General features: G+C 35.9%; 1 protein-coding gene across 7 annotated transcripts in view; it reads right to left on the reverse strand.

Moving 5' to 3' along the window:
• Positions 1 to 1,895: 1,895 nt before the first annotated feature.
• DMXL1 (Dmx like 1) overlaps positions 1,896 to 21,272 on the reverse strand; it is a 91,519-nt gene continuing 72,142 nt past the window's right edge. For 4 of the 7 annotated variants that reach the window (XM_072031714.1, XM_038170071.2, XM_072031715.1 and 1 more), the window contains 14 exons: positions 21,178 to 21,263; positions 20,433 to 20,634; positions 19,087 to 19,204; positions 17,733 to 17,795; positions 15,290 to 15,376; positions 14,500 to 14,621; positions 14,248 to 14,389; positions 9,960 to 10,020; positions 9,403 to 9,530; positions 9,144 to 9,236; positions 8,609 to 8,700; positions 7,924 to 7,976; positions 6,009 to 6,226; positions 1,896 to 5,600 (listed from right to left, as the gene is read on the reverse strand). In XM_072031714.1, coding sequence (XP_071887815.1) covers positions 5,376 to 5,600; positions 6,009 to 6,226; positions 7,924 to 7,976; positions 8,609 to 8,700; positions 9,144 to 9,236; positions 9,403 to 9,530; positions 9,960 to 10,020; positions 14,248 to 14,389; positions 14,500 to 14,621; positions 15,290 to 15,376; positions 17,733 to 17,795; positions 19,087 to 19,204; positions 20,433 to 20,634; positions 21,178 to 21,263 — 1,690 coding nt within the window. In that variant the 3' untranslated portion in view covers positions 1,896 to 5,375. The remainder of the gene's footprint in view (positions 5,601 to 6,008; positions 6,227 to 7,923; positions 7,977 to 8,608; positions 8,701 to 9,143; positions 9,237 to 9,402; positions 9,531 to 9,959; positions 10,021 to 14,247; positions 14,390 to 14,499; positions 14,622 to 15,289; positions 15,377 to 17,732; positions 17,796 to 19,086; positions 19,205 to 20,432; positions 20,635 to 21,177; positions 21,264 to 21,272) is intronic. The other 3 variants (XM_038170072.2, XM_038170070.2, XM_038170069.2) reach the window with 1 other exon arrangement.

Consider the following 21,272-nt stretch of genomic DNA (forward strand, 5'->3'; position numbering starts at 1 on the left):
AAAGTGTCTGACCATTGAAAGTGAGGTCAGGCAACATGGGATGACTACAAAAATGCTGTTTGCCTTTGTATAGAGAAAATTAGTGTGGTCAAAGCTCAGAGTTGACACTGTCCATTACTGCAGAGCACCATATAAATGGCTTTTTTTTTTTCAGCAAAAGGAGAACCAGAGAAAACCTTACTCCGTTACTTCATGAGGATGGTCACCTCACAAAGAGGGACATAACGCAGAAAAGTTTATAACATCCTTCACCTCTGTCTTCAACACTGATGATGAGCTCTGAGGGAGACAAACTCTATGGGGTCTGATGGGACTCATCCCAGGTTACTCAGAGAGCTGGTCATCACGAGACCCTCTTTGCTGTTTTTGAATGGTCTTGGGACCGTTCCCAGTTGACTGAAAGCTGGAAAACATCCTGTCTTCAAGAAGGACAAGAAACATGACCCTGGTAATTACAGGCCTGTCAGTCTCACTTCAGCTATAGAGAAGATAATTCAGGGAGTTACTGAAAAACATCGGAGAGAAAATGTGGTCATTGGTTCACGAAGGGGAAGTCCCATTTAAAAAATTAATTTCCTTTCATGACAAGGTTATCCACCTAATTGACCAAGGGAAGCCAGTTGATACGACCTTTTGGATTCAGCAGAGCTTTCAAAATTGTATTCTTCTGGAAAAAATGTCCAGCATACAGCTGGATAAATACATAATCTGATGGGCTTGAAGGGTTATAGTAAATGGTTATAGTAAATGGGGTTACTAAGGCAGGCAGGCAGTAGCAGGGTTCCCCAGGCCTCCAGTTTAGGGCCAGTTCTCTTCCATGTTTTCATAAGTGACTTGGATGCAAGACGTGAATATGTACTAAGTAGGTTTGCAAATGATACCAAACTGGGGGGAGCAGCTGACTTCCTTGAGGGTATTGAGGCCTTGCAGAGAAATCTTGGCTAGTTAGAGAGCCTGGCAATCACCAACAATGTGAAGCTTAACAAGTACTGGATTCTGCACCTGTGAAGGGGCAACCCTGGCTATACATACAGACCAGGGGAGAAGAGGCTGTAGAGCAGCCCCACAGAAAGGCAGGTACAGGTTTTGTTTGACAGCAAGTTGAACATGAGCCAGCAGTGTACTCTGGCAGCTAGGACAACTGCACCTCAAGTTGTGTATGCAGTTTAGGACATCACAATAGAAGGACACAAAACTATTAAAGTGCAACCAAAGTAGGTCAGGAAAGCAGCCAAGATGGTGAACAATCTGTAGGGTAAGACATAAAAGGAGCAGCTGAGGTCCCTTGGTTTGTTCAGCTCAGAGCAGAGCAGGCTGAGGGGAGGCCTCATGGCGGCCTGCAGCTCCCTCAGGAGGGGAGCGGAGGGGCAGGCGCTGAGCTCTGCTCTCTGGGGACAGCGACAGGACCCGAGGGGATGGCGTGGAGCTGGGACAGGGGAGGGTCAGGCTGAAGGTTAGGGAAAGGGTCTGCACACAGAGGGTGGTCGGGCACTGGGACAGGCTCCCCAGGGCAGGGACCACGGCCTTGAGCATGATGGAGTTCAAAATGTGTTACAATAATGCTGTCAGACATATTGTTTGATTTTTGGATTGTCCTGGGTGAAGGCAGGAATTGGACTCTGATCCTTGTGGATCCTTTCCAACTCCATATATTCCGCGATTCTAGTTTAAAGAGTGAGCATTACCAAGGAAAATGACAGGATGCACCATGCATGGAGAAGTAAGACAACAAATGCAACTGATAGTTAAATAATATGCTACACTTAAAAAAAAAAAAAGACATAAGAAAGCTAATGTGCAAACAAAGCTAAGGTATTAAAATAAAGACAGGCAAGAAGATTAAAAAAAGGATAGATTTTAGAGCTAGAAATGGGGAAGAATAAAACACCAAGAAACTTGGTAAATCAGTATCTTTATTTTATAGAAAGTATTTGATCAGTGTGCTGAACCTGCCATTAGAGGCTGTTTTGCTACTTTTAGTAAAAATAAACATTTGAAAAATTATCTTGGAGAACATATCCAGGCTCCAAGCTTATTGTCTTTTAATCACGGTTGCTTATTTTCATACCTATTGCAACTATGCTAACATTGGGTGCTCTTAGGAGGAAGGGAGCAGTACCTAATGTAGAATATCCCCAAAAGTTTTTTTTCTTGCAAGTGGTAGCGAGGTTCCTAAAACACATCAGAACACATAAGCTCAGCTTGTGCCACATCAGTGTGGTACAAAATCTAAGTCTATTCCACTCGCCATCCTTTTCCATGAACATTCTGCGATATCAGCTGTCAGCTGAGAATTACCTGTTTTGCAAGTCACACAGCCAGTCAGTTTAAGTACCCAGATGGCCAGAGTTTAACTCTCACATGTTAATAAAGTAATAGTGAAGAACTTGGATCACAAATCTGCTTAAGGTAACCAAATCAATTAACAACACAAGTTCGAAAAACTGATCGCATTATGTATTACTACATGGACAAACACAAGTCACAACTGCTAGTCTATGACATTTAAAAGAGACATTATCAACTCAGTTATTTTGTTACGGGATTATTGGAGATTAAACACTGGGAAACGTAAATTTTAATTTAAATTTGTGCATACAGCTACCGCATTCATAGGACCCTGGGTAGCCAGTATCAACCTTCTGACTTACTTGCATAGCAACAGGGAGGAAAGCACTAATTGCTGGAAAGATGAAGTGGTGGAAGCTGTTGAACAAACAGCTAGAAGAGTTTTTGAGTTCGATTTTTCCCCAATGGCTTGATTTAAAGTTGAGAATGTCCCTTTAAAAAGTTTCAGATAGAACAGAATTTAACTCATCCATTGATTCCATCATTACAACAAAGTTACCAATAAAATGACTTACCACAATTGTTAAACATCAATTAACATTATACAAGCATACAACTGATTTGTAAAGGAAGTAGCAGCAACATGGAAATCTAGAAGGTTGACTTTCTGCATGATTTATTGGAAATATTATGAAGGTGTGGGCAAATACACAGTGATTTTACATAATTTAGTTTTGAGAGTAGCTTATGGTAACTATAAACATTATTGAAAATGCCTGCTCATAGTCATTACTCTTCTGGTATAAGCATAAGTTTTCCAGGATATTCATAGTGCAGCTCAACTCAGAAGAATGACAACATTGTATGTCTTGGCAAATTCCACATAAAATCTGCTCAGTTAGTTCACAGATGAAAAGACAGCTTTTTGTGAATGCCAGTACAATAAAACAAGCTTGAAATATTAAAGCTAATGAAATATCTATCTATATATATTTAAGGACAAAACATCAAGGACATCATTATACAATGTTGTCATAGTTTTGCACGTTTTTCCTTTTCTGAATATAACTTCGTTAGTTCAGTGGTTGCATAAAACTAATGCATGTATATAAGTGGCTACAAAGTCAGGGTTTCAGTTAATTCTCTTAAGGAGTGTGCTACTGGTAACTCCATGGTTTTCCTTCTTTAATAGGAATAGAGGTTATTAGGAACTCAGTCACTGAGCAGATATGACACACATTGGGCAAGTCTGTTCTGTAAGGTGGTGTCACTTTTCGTCAGTCACTTTTCTGGACCATCACTGTACTTAAACTGTTTTAATATCAATTTGATTTCAATCTATAACTAAGTGTTGTGGAAGAACAATTACAGTTGAACCACTGAACAGCTGTACCAGTTCGAAATGCTGTCACGATGTTTCTTCATGGCAAAGTTTTCACATTCTTTTTATTGCACAATTTGAAAATTCAGGTTATGTGCATAAAAACCTTCATAGTGTTTGCACTGCAACTTGCGAACATACATTTAAAATGACCTTAATACAATTTACAAAATCTTTTTAAACAATTTTATATTCTTAAGATAGAAGCATCCTGAGAATGTTACAAAGTTCATTTTACAAGCCCTTCACTTCTACTATACTTTATTTATCCCCATAGTTCCTAATCTGACAAGTTTATCTTACAATTAATATCTTGGTGCTATATTTCACAAAATATCTTTTAGCAAAAAGTACACCATTGGCATTCAAGTAACCCAGCCTCACAACTAATTTACAAATTAAACCTTTGTCAAGCTCTCAAGTTTTGAATCAGGTCAGGAAAAATAAACCAAAATACTTACAGAAAAAGTTTTTAGCTGACTAAAAAAAAGTAAAGGCTTTGTGCATTAATATTTTGGTCAAACATTTAAGTTATGCAGTTTAATATTTTGGCAAAAAAAAATCCATCTAGCCTTTTCAATATACTTTTCCTTTCATTTTAAACCAGATGTAAACATACAGTACAAAGAGTGACAGTATTGAAGTACTTTGCTGTTGAACTTTTTTTCCTGTTTACTTTTTTAAAGTATTTAGGAAAAGCAGACAAACAAGAACATAAGTGCTAAGAATGAACTGAGTATCTTTGGGCTAAATAAAGTCTTACTGGAAAAAATGTAAAAATAAATTAGTTTGTTTTTTTTTTTCCTCTACAGACATGCAAATAAATATTCTTTGAAGAAATTCTAATGCCATATCCTTAAAGTAGTATCTTCCTGTCCTTTTTTGATCAAGACTGTATCTTCATGAATAATCTTGACAATTTTAATAGGAAGATATCCATTAATATTTACATATTTTTGTAAAGGGAGTGTTCAGGGTAAAAAAAAATATTTCTTTTTTAAAAGCTAAGTCTGCCATCCTGATGGCAATGAGTCAAGCTATTGAACAGAAGACAAGTTACGCAATGTCCTTCAGTTTCTTATACCCTAGATCAGAGGAAAGAGACCAAGTGAGTTAAAGAGGTATACAGCCTGGATTCCAGGAATGGAGACAGACAGCAGCTCATATGAATGTTGCATGGCCAGCTTCTGATACACTAGGAGTATCTAACTAAAATAGCCTTTGCTTCTTTTCCAGATACAGGTATGAATTTTTATTGTTGGCCAACTACACAAGATTATGAGAGACAGTTAAAGTTGCCACAGTGAAAGAGTAACATTACCTAAGGTTCCTATCCGGATCTGCTGTCAGAAAAAGGCCAGGTGTTGGTTATAAAGGCCATGCCCAGATGGTATACTCCTGGTGGGAGTGTAACTACCTAAAAGGAGGAGTAATCCGCTTCAGCAACATCTTAGGAAAATTATAAATATATAATTCAGAGTCCTGTATAGCTTTTATTTTAGGCAACAATCATAATCTGAAGGACCTTGTTAATCTTTAAGGCATCAGTGCATAAGGGATTAAAAGCTCCAGGTAATAAATATGAAAACAAAAGCATCTTTGTGGCACGAGCTATCATTATATATCTGCTCTGTTGGCTAGTTTCAAGAAAAATATTTTCAGAGATGGCTGAAGGGGAATGTTATACACTGTGCTGAGAAAAATATTAGATCATAAACTTCACATCATTTTTTAACACTTCATTAAAGGGGCTGAATCTATCAGGCAAGATTCTCATCTTCACTGTTCCATCAGCACCACAGGAGAATATGTGATTTGCTGGTCCTGTCTCGATCTGCATGACTCCTGTCCCAATGTTTCTGAAGAGTGACTGCCGAGCATGCTCGTTGATGAATGTGTGAAGAAGACTAAATGTAGACAGACTCCATACCTGAAAAAGCATCAAAGCATCAATCTCTCATAATGGTAATTACCATGATCTTAAATCAGTAATAATATCTCACTCGTAATGAGTCACAGAAAAATTGGAGTGAACTACGTTCTGCATTCATCTTTCTGACACTAATTACAAAAGAAAAGATATGTAGCAATCTGCTGTTACAGGATATTAATATTCATGTTTTACACTAAGAAATATATTGGGTGACTAATGTAAGATTAACCGAGGTACTAAGATTACTGCAAGGTAAGACTAACATTTCTTAAGTACTATATGTGAAAATGCAGGATTGAGAACAAATGCAGAATATGTGATCTCTGATTATTCCACACTTATGCATGGTGCCTTTTTATTAATTTACACATTATCACCTCTCTGCTCCCTTCCTCTTATTAATACCTTTATGTTGCCTTCAGCAGATCCTGTGACAAAATACTCTTCCGTAGGATCAACAGCAATTGCTTTGACTGGAGAATCATGACTTTGGAGTAATTGTTGCTGCTGTTTTTGGCGGAGGTCAATTATACATGTGAAGCCTTTTCTGCCTCCAGAGATTAAGAGCTGATGTTTTGGAGCATATGCCAGAACAGTTGCTCCGCTGTCATGACAGATGAAAGCTGAAAGCCAAAGTAATTTAAATAAATACACTGTACTAATGTTAATTTGACAAGAACGTCTAATAGTTCAACACAGTAACAACAGTGGCTTTGAAGCCATAATCCAGCTGACCACAGCCAGCATACTTAATGCAGTACAATATATGTATTTGAAGCTCGGTTTACATCAGACATCCTGAGGTTGTACTATTGCCAAGTGAAGCAGTTATAATCTGTATGGAACAAAAGTTATACTCTTCTTCCTGCCCCTGTGTAATCACAAACTATTAAGCCTTGATCAGAAACAGGTACTTTTCAAGTTCTCTAATAACTATTGTCTCAAGGCATATTTCCTATACAAAATGTCCTCCTGAATTACTTGACCAGATATCTTATGACAATAGTTTCCACTGGCTATTTTACTTTAAATATGCTGGTTTACAGATTTGGGTATGTCTACTCTTCCAAATGAGTAGAAGTACAAGTAAGATTACAGTTATCAGAACAAAGCTCAGTATGTTTGAGACTACACGCTATAAATCCTAATAGGTTAATATATTGTACCTGTGATTCAAAGGGTTCTCTAAATCTGTTTTGAAATTTCATGCACCTCATATATAATGCCTAAGCATTTACCAGACTTCAGTTACAAGGAGTTCACAACTTCACTCTCTCAGACTAATCCTGTGTTTCAGACATTGGAATTTTTGTCTTTTCCACTGAAACAAAATATTAGTAATAGAAACAATGAAACCCAGCTAAATACTCATTACATCTCAAAAAACACACTTACAGGAGTATTTCTTCCGAAGTATTTTTTGTAAAGCTATATCTACACACACCCAGAAACCATTTAAAACATTCCACAATATATTTGGCATAATACATAGAATAAAAATGACTGGACAATCTTTGAAAGCAAAGGTGCACTGTGTATTTAACAAATATAGTAGTGAGCACATCTTTAAAATTTATACTCTGAAAATGACTATTTGAGATCTTCTTTGTACATCTGCTTGTGAAATCTATTCATAAAAAATCAAGGTAGATTTCCTAGAAAACGTGATGTATTTATTCATGTACATAACTTCAGAGAACCATTTCATAATCATGGTTTATGAGTGTAGGATTCTAACTGAGGCAATGAAATATATTACAGTTCTTAAAAAGCATGTCCACTCATATTCTTCAAACAGACAATATACCTAGAAGTGTTTAAAGTTATCTTTATAGTACCATTATTTGATCTAATGCTTAGTGTTGAGTGGGGCCTCTCTGACTTATGAGTACACAGCCATAGGAACTTGGAGCTCAAGAATGTGTATGCATACATGTATCCATTCAAACACAACTCTGGTAGCTCAGGGAAAAAAACATAGTTTTTACAGCTTTATAGTTATTGTTTTCTAAATATGTTAGTCACTATAAAAAAAAGTTTTTATTCAGTCTTTAAAAAAAACACAACAAATGTCTGGCTTTCAGGGGTTGCACTAGTGGTGCAAAGACAGAAGTTATGCAAAGGAAGGTGTTCATGTCCATGAAACCATTTATATATAGTCTTGTATCATTTCTTAATAACATGTTTTTAGATTCCTGCTGATGCACCTACGTGGGGCAGTGAAAGATGTTCTACTACTAGTATTAAAACTGCTTTCCACAGTAACTTTTCCAGGTATTTTTATGGTGATCAAGTATTTTGCTCACTGTATTTTACTTACCATGCACCAAGCTATTTGTAGGTGAAACCAAAGTATCCCAAAGACAAATATTTCTGTAGAAAAAAAATAATTTTAATTTGATGAGAAATGTGCTTAAATGTTTTGAACAACTGAGTTAAGTCTTACTAATCTTAGGAAAACTGTTTCAGGCATTAAGCATGGGAAAAAAAAAGCTTTAAAAATTATTAATTTTGAGCAGACCCCAAATTACTTTCTTTGTTACACATACATTGAAAGAACATGACAATCATTCTACATTCTACACAATCATTCTACTACCACTTATTCTCATAAAGAATTCATCTTGAGATTACAATCTTTTGTAGCTGAATGTTAGCAATTCTTGCTACTTCTTCATCCTAACCTAACTTAATCCCCAAACCTAAAAGAGTTAACTGAAGAGCTACTCAGAAGTACTTAAGTCTGTAAGAATACTTCTACAGGTTCATATGGAACATGAACAGAGGTTTTGTGCCTCCTACATACCTTCAGTAAGCAAATGGAATTCAGGAGTAAATATTGCTTTTCTCTACCTCCCACAAAGAAGTGAGGAAGTATGCACATTGCTCTTAAACTGCCTACGGAGAATCACTAAAAAGCTGAAGCAGAACATGGGAAGGAGGGAAAAAACATGGTACCATTTCATTTTTACACATTATCAGAGCAACAATTAGTAAGTTGTTACCTGTTGTCAGAAGACAATCCTGCTGTAGCTATTAAAGATGATGAACTGATGAAAACAAAGTCATTGGCTGTTTTGTTATGACACTGCCAGATCTGAAAAAAGGCAGTAAGAAACAAATGTGTAAATGTGAAAGCCTAAACTAAGGAAGGTGGGTTGTTTGAAAAGCGATTTAAAGAACACAGGATATAAGGGGACTTGTATACCTTCTGATACTGTTAATTTTTCATGGAAGTATACTTTCCAGTCCCCCCTTTACTGATGATTATTTAACAACTGTCAGTTATTGGTAATTCTCAAGGAACATTAAAGTTATTTCAGTTATGACATTGCAATCCCACTCTGCAGCTTCAGTAGTATGATTAGAATTTGAGAATTTGTCTGTCAAATGAACTACAGAATAGCAACAATGTATTATTAAACTTTGATTAGTACGGGTTTATCAGCACAATATGCTCAGTCTTAACACGTCTAAAGATGCAAGGAAATAAAAGAGCACAACAGAAGTTTATGGAAGCAAGTTTAGTTTTCTGCTTACCAAATACGGTTTTGGTGAGGTTCCAGTAAGTGGGCAACATTTCCAATTTGTTTGATATAAGCTGATATACCCATCAGCATCAACAATTCCAAACTGAAAAGAGATAAATTGTAAATACGTATGTATATGTTACAGAGAAATTATCTCCCACAATTCAGAGAAGATACTTTGAGACTGGAAGAATATGATAAGCATCAGCTGATTTACAACTTGTTTGAGGAAAGAGAATAGGGTAAATACAGAAGCATCCTCTAGTTACCTTATTTCCTTGGTAATTGAACCTCATTCGAGTTACCCTTGAGTTGCCACCAGACCGAAAACAAGTGATTTGCTGTGCATGACCCCATTCAAACATTCTTACGCTACCATCTTGAGCACCTGTCAGATCTGCAAAAGAAAACATTTAACTGACTTTTCGCAGGCATCCCTGTAGTTGAGCAGGAAGGTTTCTTACAAAACGTTAGGAAATCTCACACCAGCTCACAAAATCCTCAAAACAGGTTTTGACAGAAGCCACATCATCTGTCACAGTATCCAGCATAATCCACTGAAATTTAACCCATGCTATTCAAATCTTATTGAGCTGTACATGTTTATTGTTCAACAATTATACTTAGATGGTTCTAAAATACGAAGCTATTTACTTGTTGATACTAATGTAGCTTTATCCTTCTATCCTTCATGCAAGTCAAAATAACAAGAAATACAATACTCGTTTGGTTTAAAAAATCATTGTTTCCAAAGGCTATTCTGCAGTGTATAAACCTTACATAACTTTTATATAATCTGCAGTTATAAAAAACACACTGAACTTACAATATGGTAATGTTGGATGAGAAGCCATTCTTCTGACATTACTAATAGCCTTCTTGAGCATCTGTTTAATACACAAAACAATAGAAAAAAATTAAAAATGGCAATTGAACAAAAAACTTACTGAACTAGAATAATTACTGATGGCAGATGATTTGTTTCCTATCGAAATGCCTACTGAAAGCAAGTAGTATGTTTAGAAATTCAGACAGAAGTCAGTTTCTTCCAGGACTAGCATAGATATTAACACTTCTATGGCTTTATACATGTTGGAAAATATTAATCTTTGGTTCAGAAACTTATGGATCCAAATATAAGAACTCCTCAGACTGCAGTCTTACCTCTTTTCTTGCCAATTCCTTTCTGATTCCATTAAATTTATTGGAATATTCCTGAATATTGTAAGATAAGCAAGAGAGAGGCAGAAGCATGTAAAGAAAGAGGTAAACAAACTTTAACAGACGTAAAAAAAAAATAGGAGGGAATATATTAGTTCAAGTCTAGTTAATTTATTGTCATTGACTGAAAAGTAACTTATTATTTTTGGCCATCCAGAATAAGCAACATACCTAGTAACTGGTCAGTAACTGGTTAATCAAATATTATTTAAAAGCATTTACTGATTTTGCAAATACAGATCCAACAGATTTTGAGCAACGTTTTGGTTCCAAAAATTCCAAACTTTTCTGTAAGTTACATTACCAAGAATGCTGTTTATCCTTATAGGCTTAATTAATTCCTCACTGTGAAGATTTCAATACATGAAGAGGACTGGAGACATCAGACAATTAAGTTTAAAACCACATCAAATAAAGTCCAATCCACAATACCCCAACCGGAAAGACAACGTGGGGACTTCTCATCAGGCAAATGCATCTGGGTTTTCCTTGCATGCCTCTTCCCTTCTTTTCTTTGGCTATATGTCAGAGTTAAGTCTTCATTCTTTTTATTTCTTGTGAGTTCTCATCAAAAGTATCAGGCTATTTGGAGGATTTTTTCCTCACAGAATTGTTGGATTTATCTTTCTCATGTAACCATTATTTATTTGAACATTCATGAAACAAAATAGCATAAGTTCACATTCAGGCCAGGTGTTAACTTTAAACATAACACAAGTCTGTTGACAGAGACCTCACTTTTAACACAGCAGTTTATCACTTACTACTCATTGCTACCAAGCTGGCACTGAACTCCTTTCAACAACTGTAATTCTGTACAGCATTTTGCCACTTATGCCAGTGGAACAGCAAATATCAAGTCAAGTATTGTAAGCATGCATGGTATTCTCCCCTGGCCTCCAATCATATTAGGGTGTCAGCTGGAATACAGTATAAATTGCAAACTATTACTCGTTCTATATGCTCTAAACATATGCTCTAAAGATCTGGAAAGCAATGTTTTCAACTGGCAAATAGTAGGAAAAACACTTTAAAGCGTTGCTAAAATTTCCTGTTTGTGGTTTTTGTTCGCGATTTTTTTTTCTTCCTCTGATTAGTGCGATAATTGCAATCCTCATAATTGCATTTTGGAAGCAGATTTAAACCCTTCAGTTCTCAAAGCTTTATTATTTGTTTAAGCCTGTCGGTCACTGAAATTTATTTCCAAACACTTTCCTGAAGATAAAGCAACATATACATGTACGTCAAGGTTTTCAAATACACGTTTTTTCTAAGTACGTACTTATACTTACTTATAAAGTACTTATAAGTACTTACTTAAGTTCCTATAAGTACTTTAAATCATAAAGAAAAAAAATTAAAGGCCTCGTAAAACACTGGTGAATAAAATATTTTACCTGCTAGAACAAGACATTAGAGGACAATATTCCTCCAACACTAATGTGTATACCAGTCAGCAAACGATTACAACACTTTGCTCTCTGAATTCACTGTTTATGTATATAGACTACTGAAAAAGAACTTGAAAGTTCTCATTCTATTTCTTCACCAAAATTGTGTTGTTTTATAGCTGAAGGATCAGGTGAAAGATCTGGTGGTGATCTGCACTTACCTTGTATGAATTGAGTAAGAGGAAACAGTGAAGACTAGTAACAAAAAAACCTTAGAGCTAATAAAATGTAGTTAACTTTTTAGTATCATATAAAAGCCCAATAGTTTCCCTTGCTGATGGAAGTGAAGCAAAGACAACATGACTGAAAAGCCAGCAGTAGTAAAGAACAGTGGGCTACAGATCTACTAAGTGGGCTGCAAATCATGGAAAAGTGAAGATGGGAACAAAGATCAAAAGCAGTGTGTGAAGAACAAAGTACCAAACAGTAGCAACTGAAAATTTTTGTTCAAGCTGGTGTTCCTCCAGGTTTGAGTAACATAATTTTCTCTCAAGAATCCTGTATCTTCCTTCAATTACTTTGTCCTTTATTCAGTACCTTTGTATCCCCTCCCTATTGGGCAGGTGTGGCTGCGTTCTCTGGTTGGTTCTCTACTCCTCTGCCAGAATCCAACAGAATGCCAACCAAAATTTAGGTCCAAAGTTTAACAGCAAATGCTCTCAACACAAACACAGCCATATATCTTTAGGAAAGAAGTTTTGCAACACATAAAATAGAAAGCCATGTAAGAACAGTTTGCATTAACAGATCATGCAATTACTTTGTTGAGAAATACATGCACACACAAAGTATCTGAATGTATCTGAAAGTGAGAGGAGAAAATGGCAAGTTTTCAAAAAACACTTGTGGGTAAGACCTGATTGTGATAGCAGAGCTGGAAAAGTGATAACTGGGATCAGCAATTCCTAAATACAATGCAGAGATTTAGGTACCTGTACAACAGCCAATTCCACATGTGGATAACATTAGCATTGTTGCAATGCTCATTCTTTATTTACTGCTCCTAATACTCAAACTAAGCTACTTATATAAATATAAATTAACATATGGTTCTTTCATTCTGCTATACTTACTGACGCCCTGAGCTGTTAAATGCCCTGAAGTGCAGCCAAGTGACAAGACTTCATGCGTTCACTTACCAAGGAAAACTCCGTATCTCTGTGCAGATAGGCTGAGATAAAGGTGCCTTGTGTGACTGTTTCAGCCCATTTAAGTGGCTCCAACTAAGCACCTCATAAGCTAACTAATCACCAGATATGCCTTATAAGACGGCATCTGCGCTGCATAGGAACTAAGGTAAGTATGCCGTGGGCCAGAGTAGAATTATCATTTGATCAGAATTAAATGTCAGCAAATGTATTTTTGCTCAGGGTCAAGCTTTACTCCAGATGCAGTATATACTTCTAAAAACATAAGCCGCCATTGTACAGGTGTCACTTCAATTAGCAAAAGCATCACTTTAGTCATGTGGACATAGTCATGCTTTACTGGATGTTCCTCACTCTAGTTTTTTTTTTTTTAGAAATGCCGAACAGTGAAATTGATTACATCCTGTAAAAACGTGATCTTCAGAACAGACACATTTAGTAACGCTACTAAGCAAAATTATGGGGGAAACTGCATAGCCCTTCAAAGAAAGCAAGATAAGCTGACAACAGCTTTGGAGCTTAAAAAAAACTGTCATCAGTGACGCATAGCTCAAGCTACACATTATGTCTGTGGCTGGTCCTGTTTCTGAAATACTGCCTTACTCATTTTTCTTATGAAGACAGGAATCTCCATTTTTCCCCAAATTTATTTGCTCAGTTCCAGAGTTTAATTCAATTCACTAGAAGCTTCTGTCCATCCTGTCCATCCAATAAGATCTGCTTTAGGAGTTCATTCATTATCCTTTCTGCAAGGCCCGTAACAATATACAGTGCAATAAAACTGCAATTTGTACTACAGTAGTAACTGGTATTTACTTTTAAATAAAATCTGGAGTAGTCTGGAACTCAGAATGAAACTTGAGATTCTGCTTCAACTAAAAGCTACCTCAATATTTTACACAAATATTTCAGTCCATTTTCTATGAATATATCTCCTGACATCGGAATTAATGCACTTGCAAAATGCATTTGGTCTCAGCTCATTAAAAAAAATTTAAGCTGCAACTTCTTCACTCAACCTTGATTATTTTCAAATGATGTATCATAAGTAAAGAAAGCATAAATGGCCTGACTAAAAACTTTGCTTCCTTAGTTGGTGAATCAAATTCTGTGCAGTATTGTAACCTATTAATCGGATGATTATAAAAAAAAATCCAGTTCACCTTAATTACACAGAAACACTACAGTTATTTACATCTTAATCATGAGGAAAAAAAACCAACAGCAACAGTGAGCAGACAAAAGTAGAAAAATAGACTGAATATATAAGGCTAATCTTTGACAAGTGACTTACCACAGATGCACCCCTGCCAGTTTGCGTACTACCAAGCCAAGGCATATTGATGGGTGTGCCAGGATTACTATGGGTATAAGGAGTGGTTCCCTGAACATTTACCAGATCATCACGAGCATGTATAACTAAGAAATCATCTGTCCTATAAATGAAACAACATAAGTTAGATTCCAAGTAACAGTATTAAATACTGTGCTTTGTTATGCTGATTTACACAGTCAACCTGTGATATTGGAAACATAGAAAGTATACCCTTTATTTTCTATTTCCACATCATCATCAATCCAGGTGTAGATTTGTGTAGCTAAAATCGCAGAAACGTCTAATTCTTGAATGTCATGACTTGATGCTATTGCAATGCAGTTCCGATTTGCCTGAAAAAAGTCACATACGGAGAAAGAGTTACAGAAGGAATACTTGGATGCTGGTGTGTTGGGTCTGTTCAAATACATCCCAAACAGTTAATCCATACACAAAAGCAAACATTGTCTACAAATCTATATACTATAACAGGCTAAGCTTGAAGTTTCCTTTTAAAAGCTTATTTCTATCCAGGACAGCATCACACCCAACGATTATTTTATACCTCTCAGGCAGCTCTACTTTCTCCTTGCTTTTCTCAGAGGATAATAAAGACTTAACTATCTCACACTGTACTATCATGCTTGGAATCAACCTCACTTTCACTCCTTTATTTAAGGATTAAATGGTTAAACAGGATAAGGTTGACTTATTTGAAAGAGAGAGGAAGAAGAGACAGGGAAGAGTAAAGAGGAGAGGAGAAGCTTGTCCTACACACAAACTTAAAGAAAAAGTAGAGGTCACTTCTCCCTTCCCTCCATCCACTCCACAATAAAAAAGGAAGACAATTTGTAATATTATCTTTAATTATGGCAAGATAAGTAAGAACTGCTTTAGAGAAGGGAGTACTGAGAATTCAAGCTGTACCAGGATAGCTTGCCATGGATATACCACCTATTCATAATGAGACTGCTCCCTCTTTAACACCACAATTAGATGATCCTAGATCCTTTATACTCACCTTATTGACTGCAAAAGCAGTAATGATGTCAGACTCTTTATGAATTATCCTTGCCTTGCCTCCTGGGTATCCCATATCTGTTTCTATCTGTATTTAAAAAGTAAAGCATATTTAAATGCAAAAAACTTATGTGCAACAGTGCTTTTTTTTCTTTGTTTTTCCTGAAAGTACAGAGACCAAGCAACAGATTACATGAAATCTCATACTTCTTCCCTTGATTTCAATTCTAAAAAAAAATGAAAAAATGTGACCATGTGACCTGCAGTTATTACAGTAAACCTGTTTCGTGTGAAATAATTTAGCTTCCCACTGACATCTTACGATTACCCCACCAACACAAATGACTTAATTTGTCACAGAAGTTGCAACATTATGTTCATTCTTAAATTTTTCAGGTATGCTGAAAACGACTGAGGCTTAATGTGGACAGTGACATCTGAGGGTGTCAATAACAAAAAAGTATAGAGTCTCAATGTACTTACAATTTATTTTTTTTAGCACTAGAACTGATGAAACAGTCTGCAAGAAGGTGCAGAAAAGATCCTGATCAGGAAAATGTATGACCTTTCACAGCTTCTCTATTCACCATTTTCCACAATTACATAAATCTGCTACGGTGCCCTGCCACATTTTAGTGCTACAAAACAGCAGCTATTATAAAAATTGTCTTTTTACTATCAAGTTCTGTTTTCTTTCATGTAATTTAATGTTGCATTTGAATCTTGCCTACCTTTTCTCATTCTAAAAGTGCATCCAGGTACACGCTAGCATATAATAAAATTCTAGGCTACATCTTCATCGGCATTGTAGCACCCTCGTTCAAAATCGAATAGTGCAGCATTACATATATTAAACTGACATACTACAGACTCTGGTCTGTTGTAGTTACAAAAGAATTGTACGGTAAAAAAAAGGTACTGGCAAACATAAATGATGACATACGTTCAAAGCTCAATTAACATTTGGTACTTTTTACAAAAAGATAACGTTATTTCAGAGCTCCGATTCCTTTAGCCTCTTCATCTAAATTTCTTACTTCTCTGAAAAGCAGTTAGATGGTGCTCTCAAAGTACAAATGATCTTTTTCAAGGTTTGGAAAAGAGTTGTTGCTGTTACATACCATAGAGGAGAATACCTTTTATTAAAAGTAAAACCAGAACCTGATCTTTTGGAATGGGTCTGGCTGTGTTGGAGTTAACTTTCCCTGCAGTAGCCCATAGAGTGTTGTGCATTTGTAGTCCTGATACCATACTAGTGTTTTGTGCTGAGCAGTGCTGGCACAGCATCAAGACCTCCAATCCCCACAGAGCCAGCAGGTTGGGGGTAGGCAAGAGGTGGGGAGGGAACATCAGCAGGGCAGATAAACCAACGAAAGGGATATTCTATACCATATGGTTTCACACTCAGCAATAAAAGCTGGGAAAGAGGATGGAGAGGGTGGGGGTTCTCATCATGAAGATGTCTGTCCTCCCAAGCAACAGCTACTTGCACCAAGGTGCTGCTTCCCAGGATGTGGCCGAACATTGCATGTTGATGGGTAATAACAGTAATTTCCCCCCCCCTCCTTGCTTCCACACGGCTTTGTTTTGTTTTGTTTTCCCCCTCTTTCTTTTCCCTTTAATTTAATCCTGATCTCAACCTGTCAGCCTTTTTCTTTGAGGAGGGCAAATGAGAGAGCAGTTGTGGTAGAGTTTAGCTGCGCAGCAGGGCAAAAACACCACAATTGTGTTATATGGTAAAGAAACCCTCAAAAAATTAAGCTGTTTTTTCCAGTCAGTTCCAATTACCTGCTTGCTAACACAATTTTATCATAAAAAGGTAGCTCAGGGACATGACAATGTCTTTGTTTCTATCTTCTTACCTTTTTTTTTTTTTTTTTTTTTTAAGAAAACCTGAATAATACAGTATTTCTCACTGTATTTGTAGGCATAACATAGTACCTTTTTAGTCTCTTCTACCTGTCTTTCAAGATAGTTTCTGGGAAGTTGTTGTATTGGCTCATTTGTTACCATCTTAAAATTAAGACTCATCAAAACTTTTCAGTATCAAGCCAATGTGATGCTAATAAAAAGAAGCCTAACTTTACCATATTTACTTCTGAGTATCCTAGCCACTACAGACAGGTAAAAGTTCCTGTATATCACTTCCCATAGTACTGCTGAATTTTCCAAATCACTTCAGCAATTTACCACCTGAACATTTTCACTTAACATAGCTACGGAGTTTGGTAATGCGTATTATCTAGTTATAGTATAATCCAGCCTTCTAAAATACTAAGCTTACTGGAAACCAAATGTAGGATGACCAGTGTAACTCAGTCTTTCGAAAAACTGTTTTTTCGAAAAAAAAAAAAGTCTTTTTAAAGGGTACCATCACCATGTTAAAAAGGAAAGATTTCATAATGATGCATGGTCTAATTAATTTGATTATTATTACTGTGTACCTTATTGATGATGGGCTCCTCCACCATAGAATTTTTCATGGTTTCATTATGGTCCTCTAATGACTTCACCAAGAAAGAAACAACCACAGAACAAAGAGTAGAGATAAGACATAACATGCAAGATACCAAGGAAATCCTTAGACCCTTATCGTTTAGCCCAACACAATTAAAGCACAACAATTAAAGCACAACAGTCTGTTTGCACACACATATACTTCATTTACATATTCTGTTACCTAGTAACAGTAATTCCTAAATTTATGTTCTCTTACTTGATTTCAGTAAACACTAATTTTTTTTCCTATTGTAACACCACTGTCACATCCAGAGTCTAATTCCCTGGAATATAAGGAAACTCCACTGACATATTGTTAGTAACAAGAAGATACAAAATAAAGCTAATAAAATATGCTGGTGCAAGTCTTAGAAACATGTAAAGCATATCTAAAATATTCCAAAACAGCTTATCATACAGCACAGCAACATGGCTGCATTAGCAAACAACATTATCAGAAATGGTGCATCTTCAAACACAAGACAAAAAGAACAACTTTTCTTTTAAATGTAGTCTATACTGAACACAAATAGATTCAACACAAATACCCAAACAAGGTAATATTCCAGCTGTGACAGTACGAAGATTAGCTCATACACAACTATTTGCTACCATTGTTTTATTAGTCACGAATACTCCTCCTGCATATTTTAGTTTGTTTTGACCTGCTTCTTTCTCCTCTAATTCCGCTATTCAGATTTTTTTTTTTTGTGCATGTGTTTTAAGTGAAATAATGAGTTTCTTTGAACTTATGGGAGTAACGGTAAGCAAAAAACAAAAAAACAAAAAAACAAAAAAAAACAACAAGACTCCATTCTGGAACTGTACCTTGAACAGATTTAACAAAGTCTGCAACTTGGAAAGCTAGACCTGGGAGAAGTTACCAGAGATAAAACCTGTTACATGACAGCCCTAACCTCTTTTGTCCTTTTAAAGTTAAAATTGTATCATAATGTGATAAAAAAACAGTGGGTTAATCCAGGATGACCACGGTAGGGAGAAACAAACTTTAAAAATTTTGCTCAGGTCACCATTTTTGGCCTTTGAAATTTTGACATTTGTCATTCTTTTGAGGTAACTTCTATACCAACCTTATAGAGAGGCTGACTTTAGCGAAGTATTTTTCTGTCAATTTACAATCGCAGACTGATTATTTCTGTTTTTAATAAAAAATACTATAGATTTTTTGTCAGGGCCAAGACGGTTATCCATTCATACTCTGAAAAGCAAACAAGCCACCCAGATAACTTCCCTGAAAGCTACCTGCAACATTTTATTTACCCTATATGCCATACCAACCTCATTTAAGCATCGCTTCTTTGTAAAAATATTTCTGATAAAGGTTTCCTGGACTTCTTCCTGTTTAACCAAGTACTGCCAGAGCCTCTTCACAGATAGGGCAATGTGACTGTTAGATCTACAGAACAAAATTAAATATTACTCATACTTACGAGACATTGCAGTAACTTATATTCTAATCAAACTATGGTCAGAAGAAATGCAAAGGTAAAACTACAGCTAAACACCATAAAACACCTATCCACAAACACTCTGGTACCATCTTCCCGATAAAATGACATGTGAGAGTAGGAAGAACACAACAAAGAAAAGAACATGTTGCATTTTAAGTGCCTATTTTAGGGCAGCTGAGATAAATCACTTTAGGAGATTATACAAAAATAAGGTCAATATACTTCACAACATGGATTTTTTCTCTTTATTGCCACTGAGTGTTTCTACTACAAAGACAATGAATGACTGACACTTCCTTCCAGAAATACATTATCTGCATATATATATACAACATCTGAAAAAAACACATGACTTTTTAGTAAAAAAAACAAAAACAAAATCCAACCAAAAAATAATAAAAACCAGAAGGACTGTAGATCAGACTTCAAATGTTGATACTTTTCCCTGAAAACTGTATAGCAAAGCAAAACTTGTACATACAAACAGCTGACAATAGTAAGTCAAACCCATGAAACACTCAGATCATTTTAAATTATGATTTTTGAATAAAGCACAGGTAGCACAAGCTGTTCATCTTTAATCAATGCAAGTTACTAAAACGAAGCGTGATAAGCCTGAAGTACTTTACAATAAAAAGCCTTTACAATAAAAAATCTGTTGATTCTGAAACTAAAGGTGACAGTAAAATTAAGGCAGCAGAAATCTTTTTAAGAAAAGAACATTTAAGAAACTGAGAAAATCTTCTGACTGAACATATAATTATACAGAATTGTCACAATGATACAATTTATTAAATATTTCTTCTTTGGTTTTACGAAAAGATACCGACAAGAACAATTTTTTTTTCCCTCCAAAGGTGGGACAATTATTTAATTGTTACTAATCCTTAATTATCATCTCAGGGCAAATTTGGTATTCTTAATTTTATTGTCAACCACAGTTCTCCCATATTGTTACTAGTTAAAAAAGAAAAATAGAAACTTACTGATTTTTCTGGTTTTGCTCTGCACCAGATGTGCATGAATTCTGATGCATACCCACAGTTTTACAAAGGATTACAGTAAATCTAGAAACTAGCATGACACAAAGTTGTGGCCTATCACATGCACTGACAACATAGCACTTCATGTATTTACTATATTATAGTCAGCATTTACAGAAATTAGACTCACCTGAATGGAGTGTTTGTAGGTTCAAGTAAAGTTTTGTGGCGAAGCAATGCAGGACCAGCAGCTAGAGCATCTTCAGAAGCATGAACTGAAATATAATGTTGAGGTGGACCACCATATAGCTCAAGACGTCGCTGAAGAACTTGTTCCCAGCGCTGTAGTGTTTTCAGAACTGCATGGCATATTGGGGAGCTAACTGGAAGCTCTAGAATGACATATAAACAATAATAAACTACCCTAATTCTCCCCTATAACCACAATGTAGACAACTCCTCAGCTGAATGTTTAAGCGTATTTCAAATATCTCCAAAAATAAGCTTTATTCAAACTTCAACCTGACAATTGCAAGTATTTGCACACATTAACTACTTTGTGCTACCACTGCTACATAAAGGAATAGCCTTCTAGAAGAAATTAAACAAGTGGTAGGAATGATGTAACTTGAATTACAAAAAAATACAGGGTTTCCACCAAGAAATAAATATTGTAAACACTCTTACATGACTTAGAGGCATAGAAAAAACTAAGTATGCAGAGACTCCTGCTAACTGCTGGGCATTCCTGCTCACCCACTCCTCTTAACCACTCACAATGTTATTTCATAAATATAACATTATGGTAAACATTACCAGAACAATTTAACCCCAGACTATGACAAAAAACTTCAGGACTAAAAATAACATTCAAACATATTTACTGTTCAAAACATGACCATTAAATACAAAGAGAAAACTCTGTTGCTTACTACCTGAAAGATCATGTCCAGCCAAAGGGTAGAAAATCTTCAAGTTGTGAAGTACCAGCTGAACCATTGCCAATCGCATCAATGACCAGCTATCAAGA

The sequence above is a fragment of the Anas platyrhynchos genome, chromosome Z (assembly GCF_047663525.1).
Source record: "Anas platyrhynchos isolate ZD024472 breed Pekin duck chromosome Z, IASCAAS_PekinDuck_T2T, whole genome shotgun sequence".
Taxonomy (NCBI): Eukaryota; Metazoa; Chordata; class Aves; order Anseriformes; family Anatidae; genus Anas; species Anas platyrhynchos.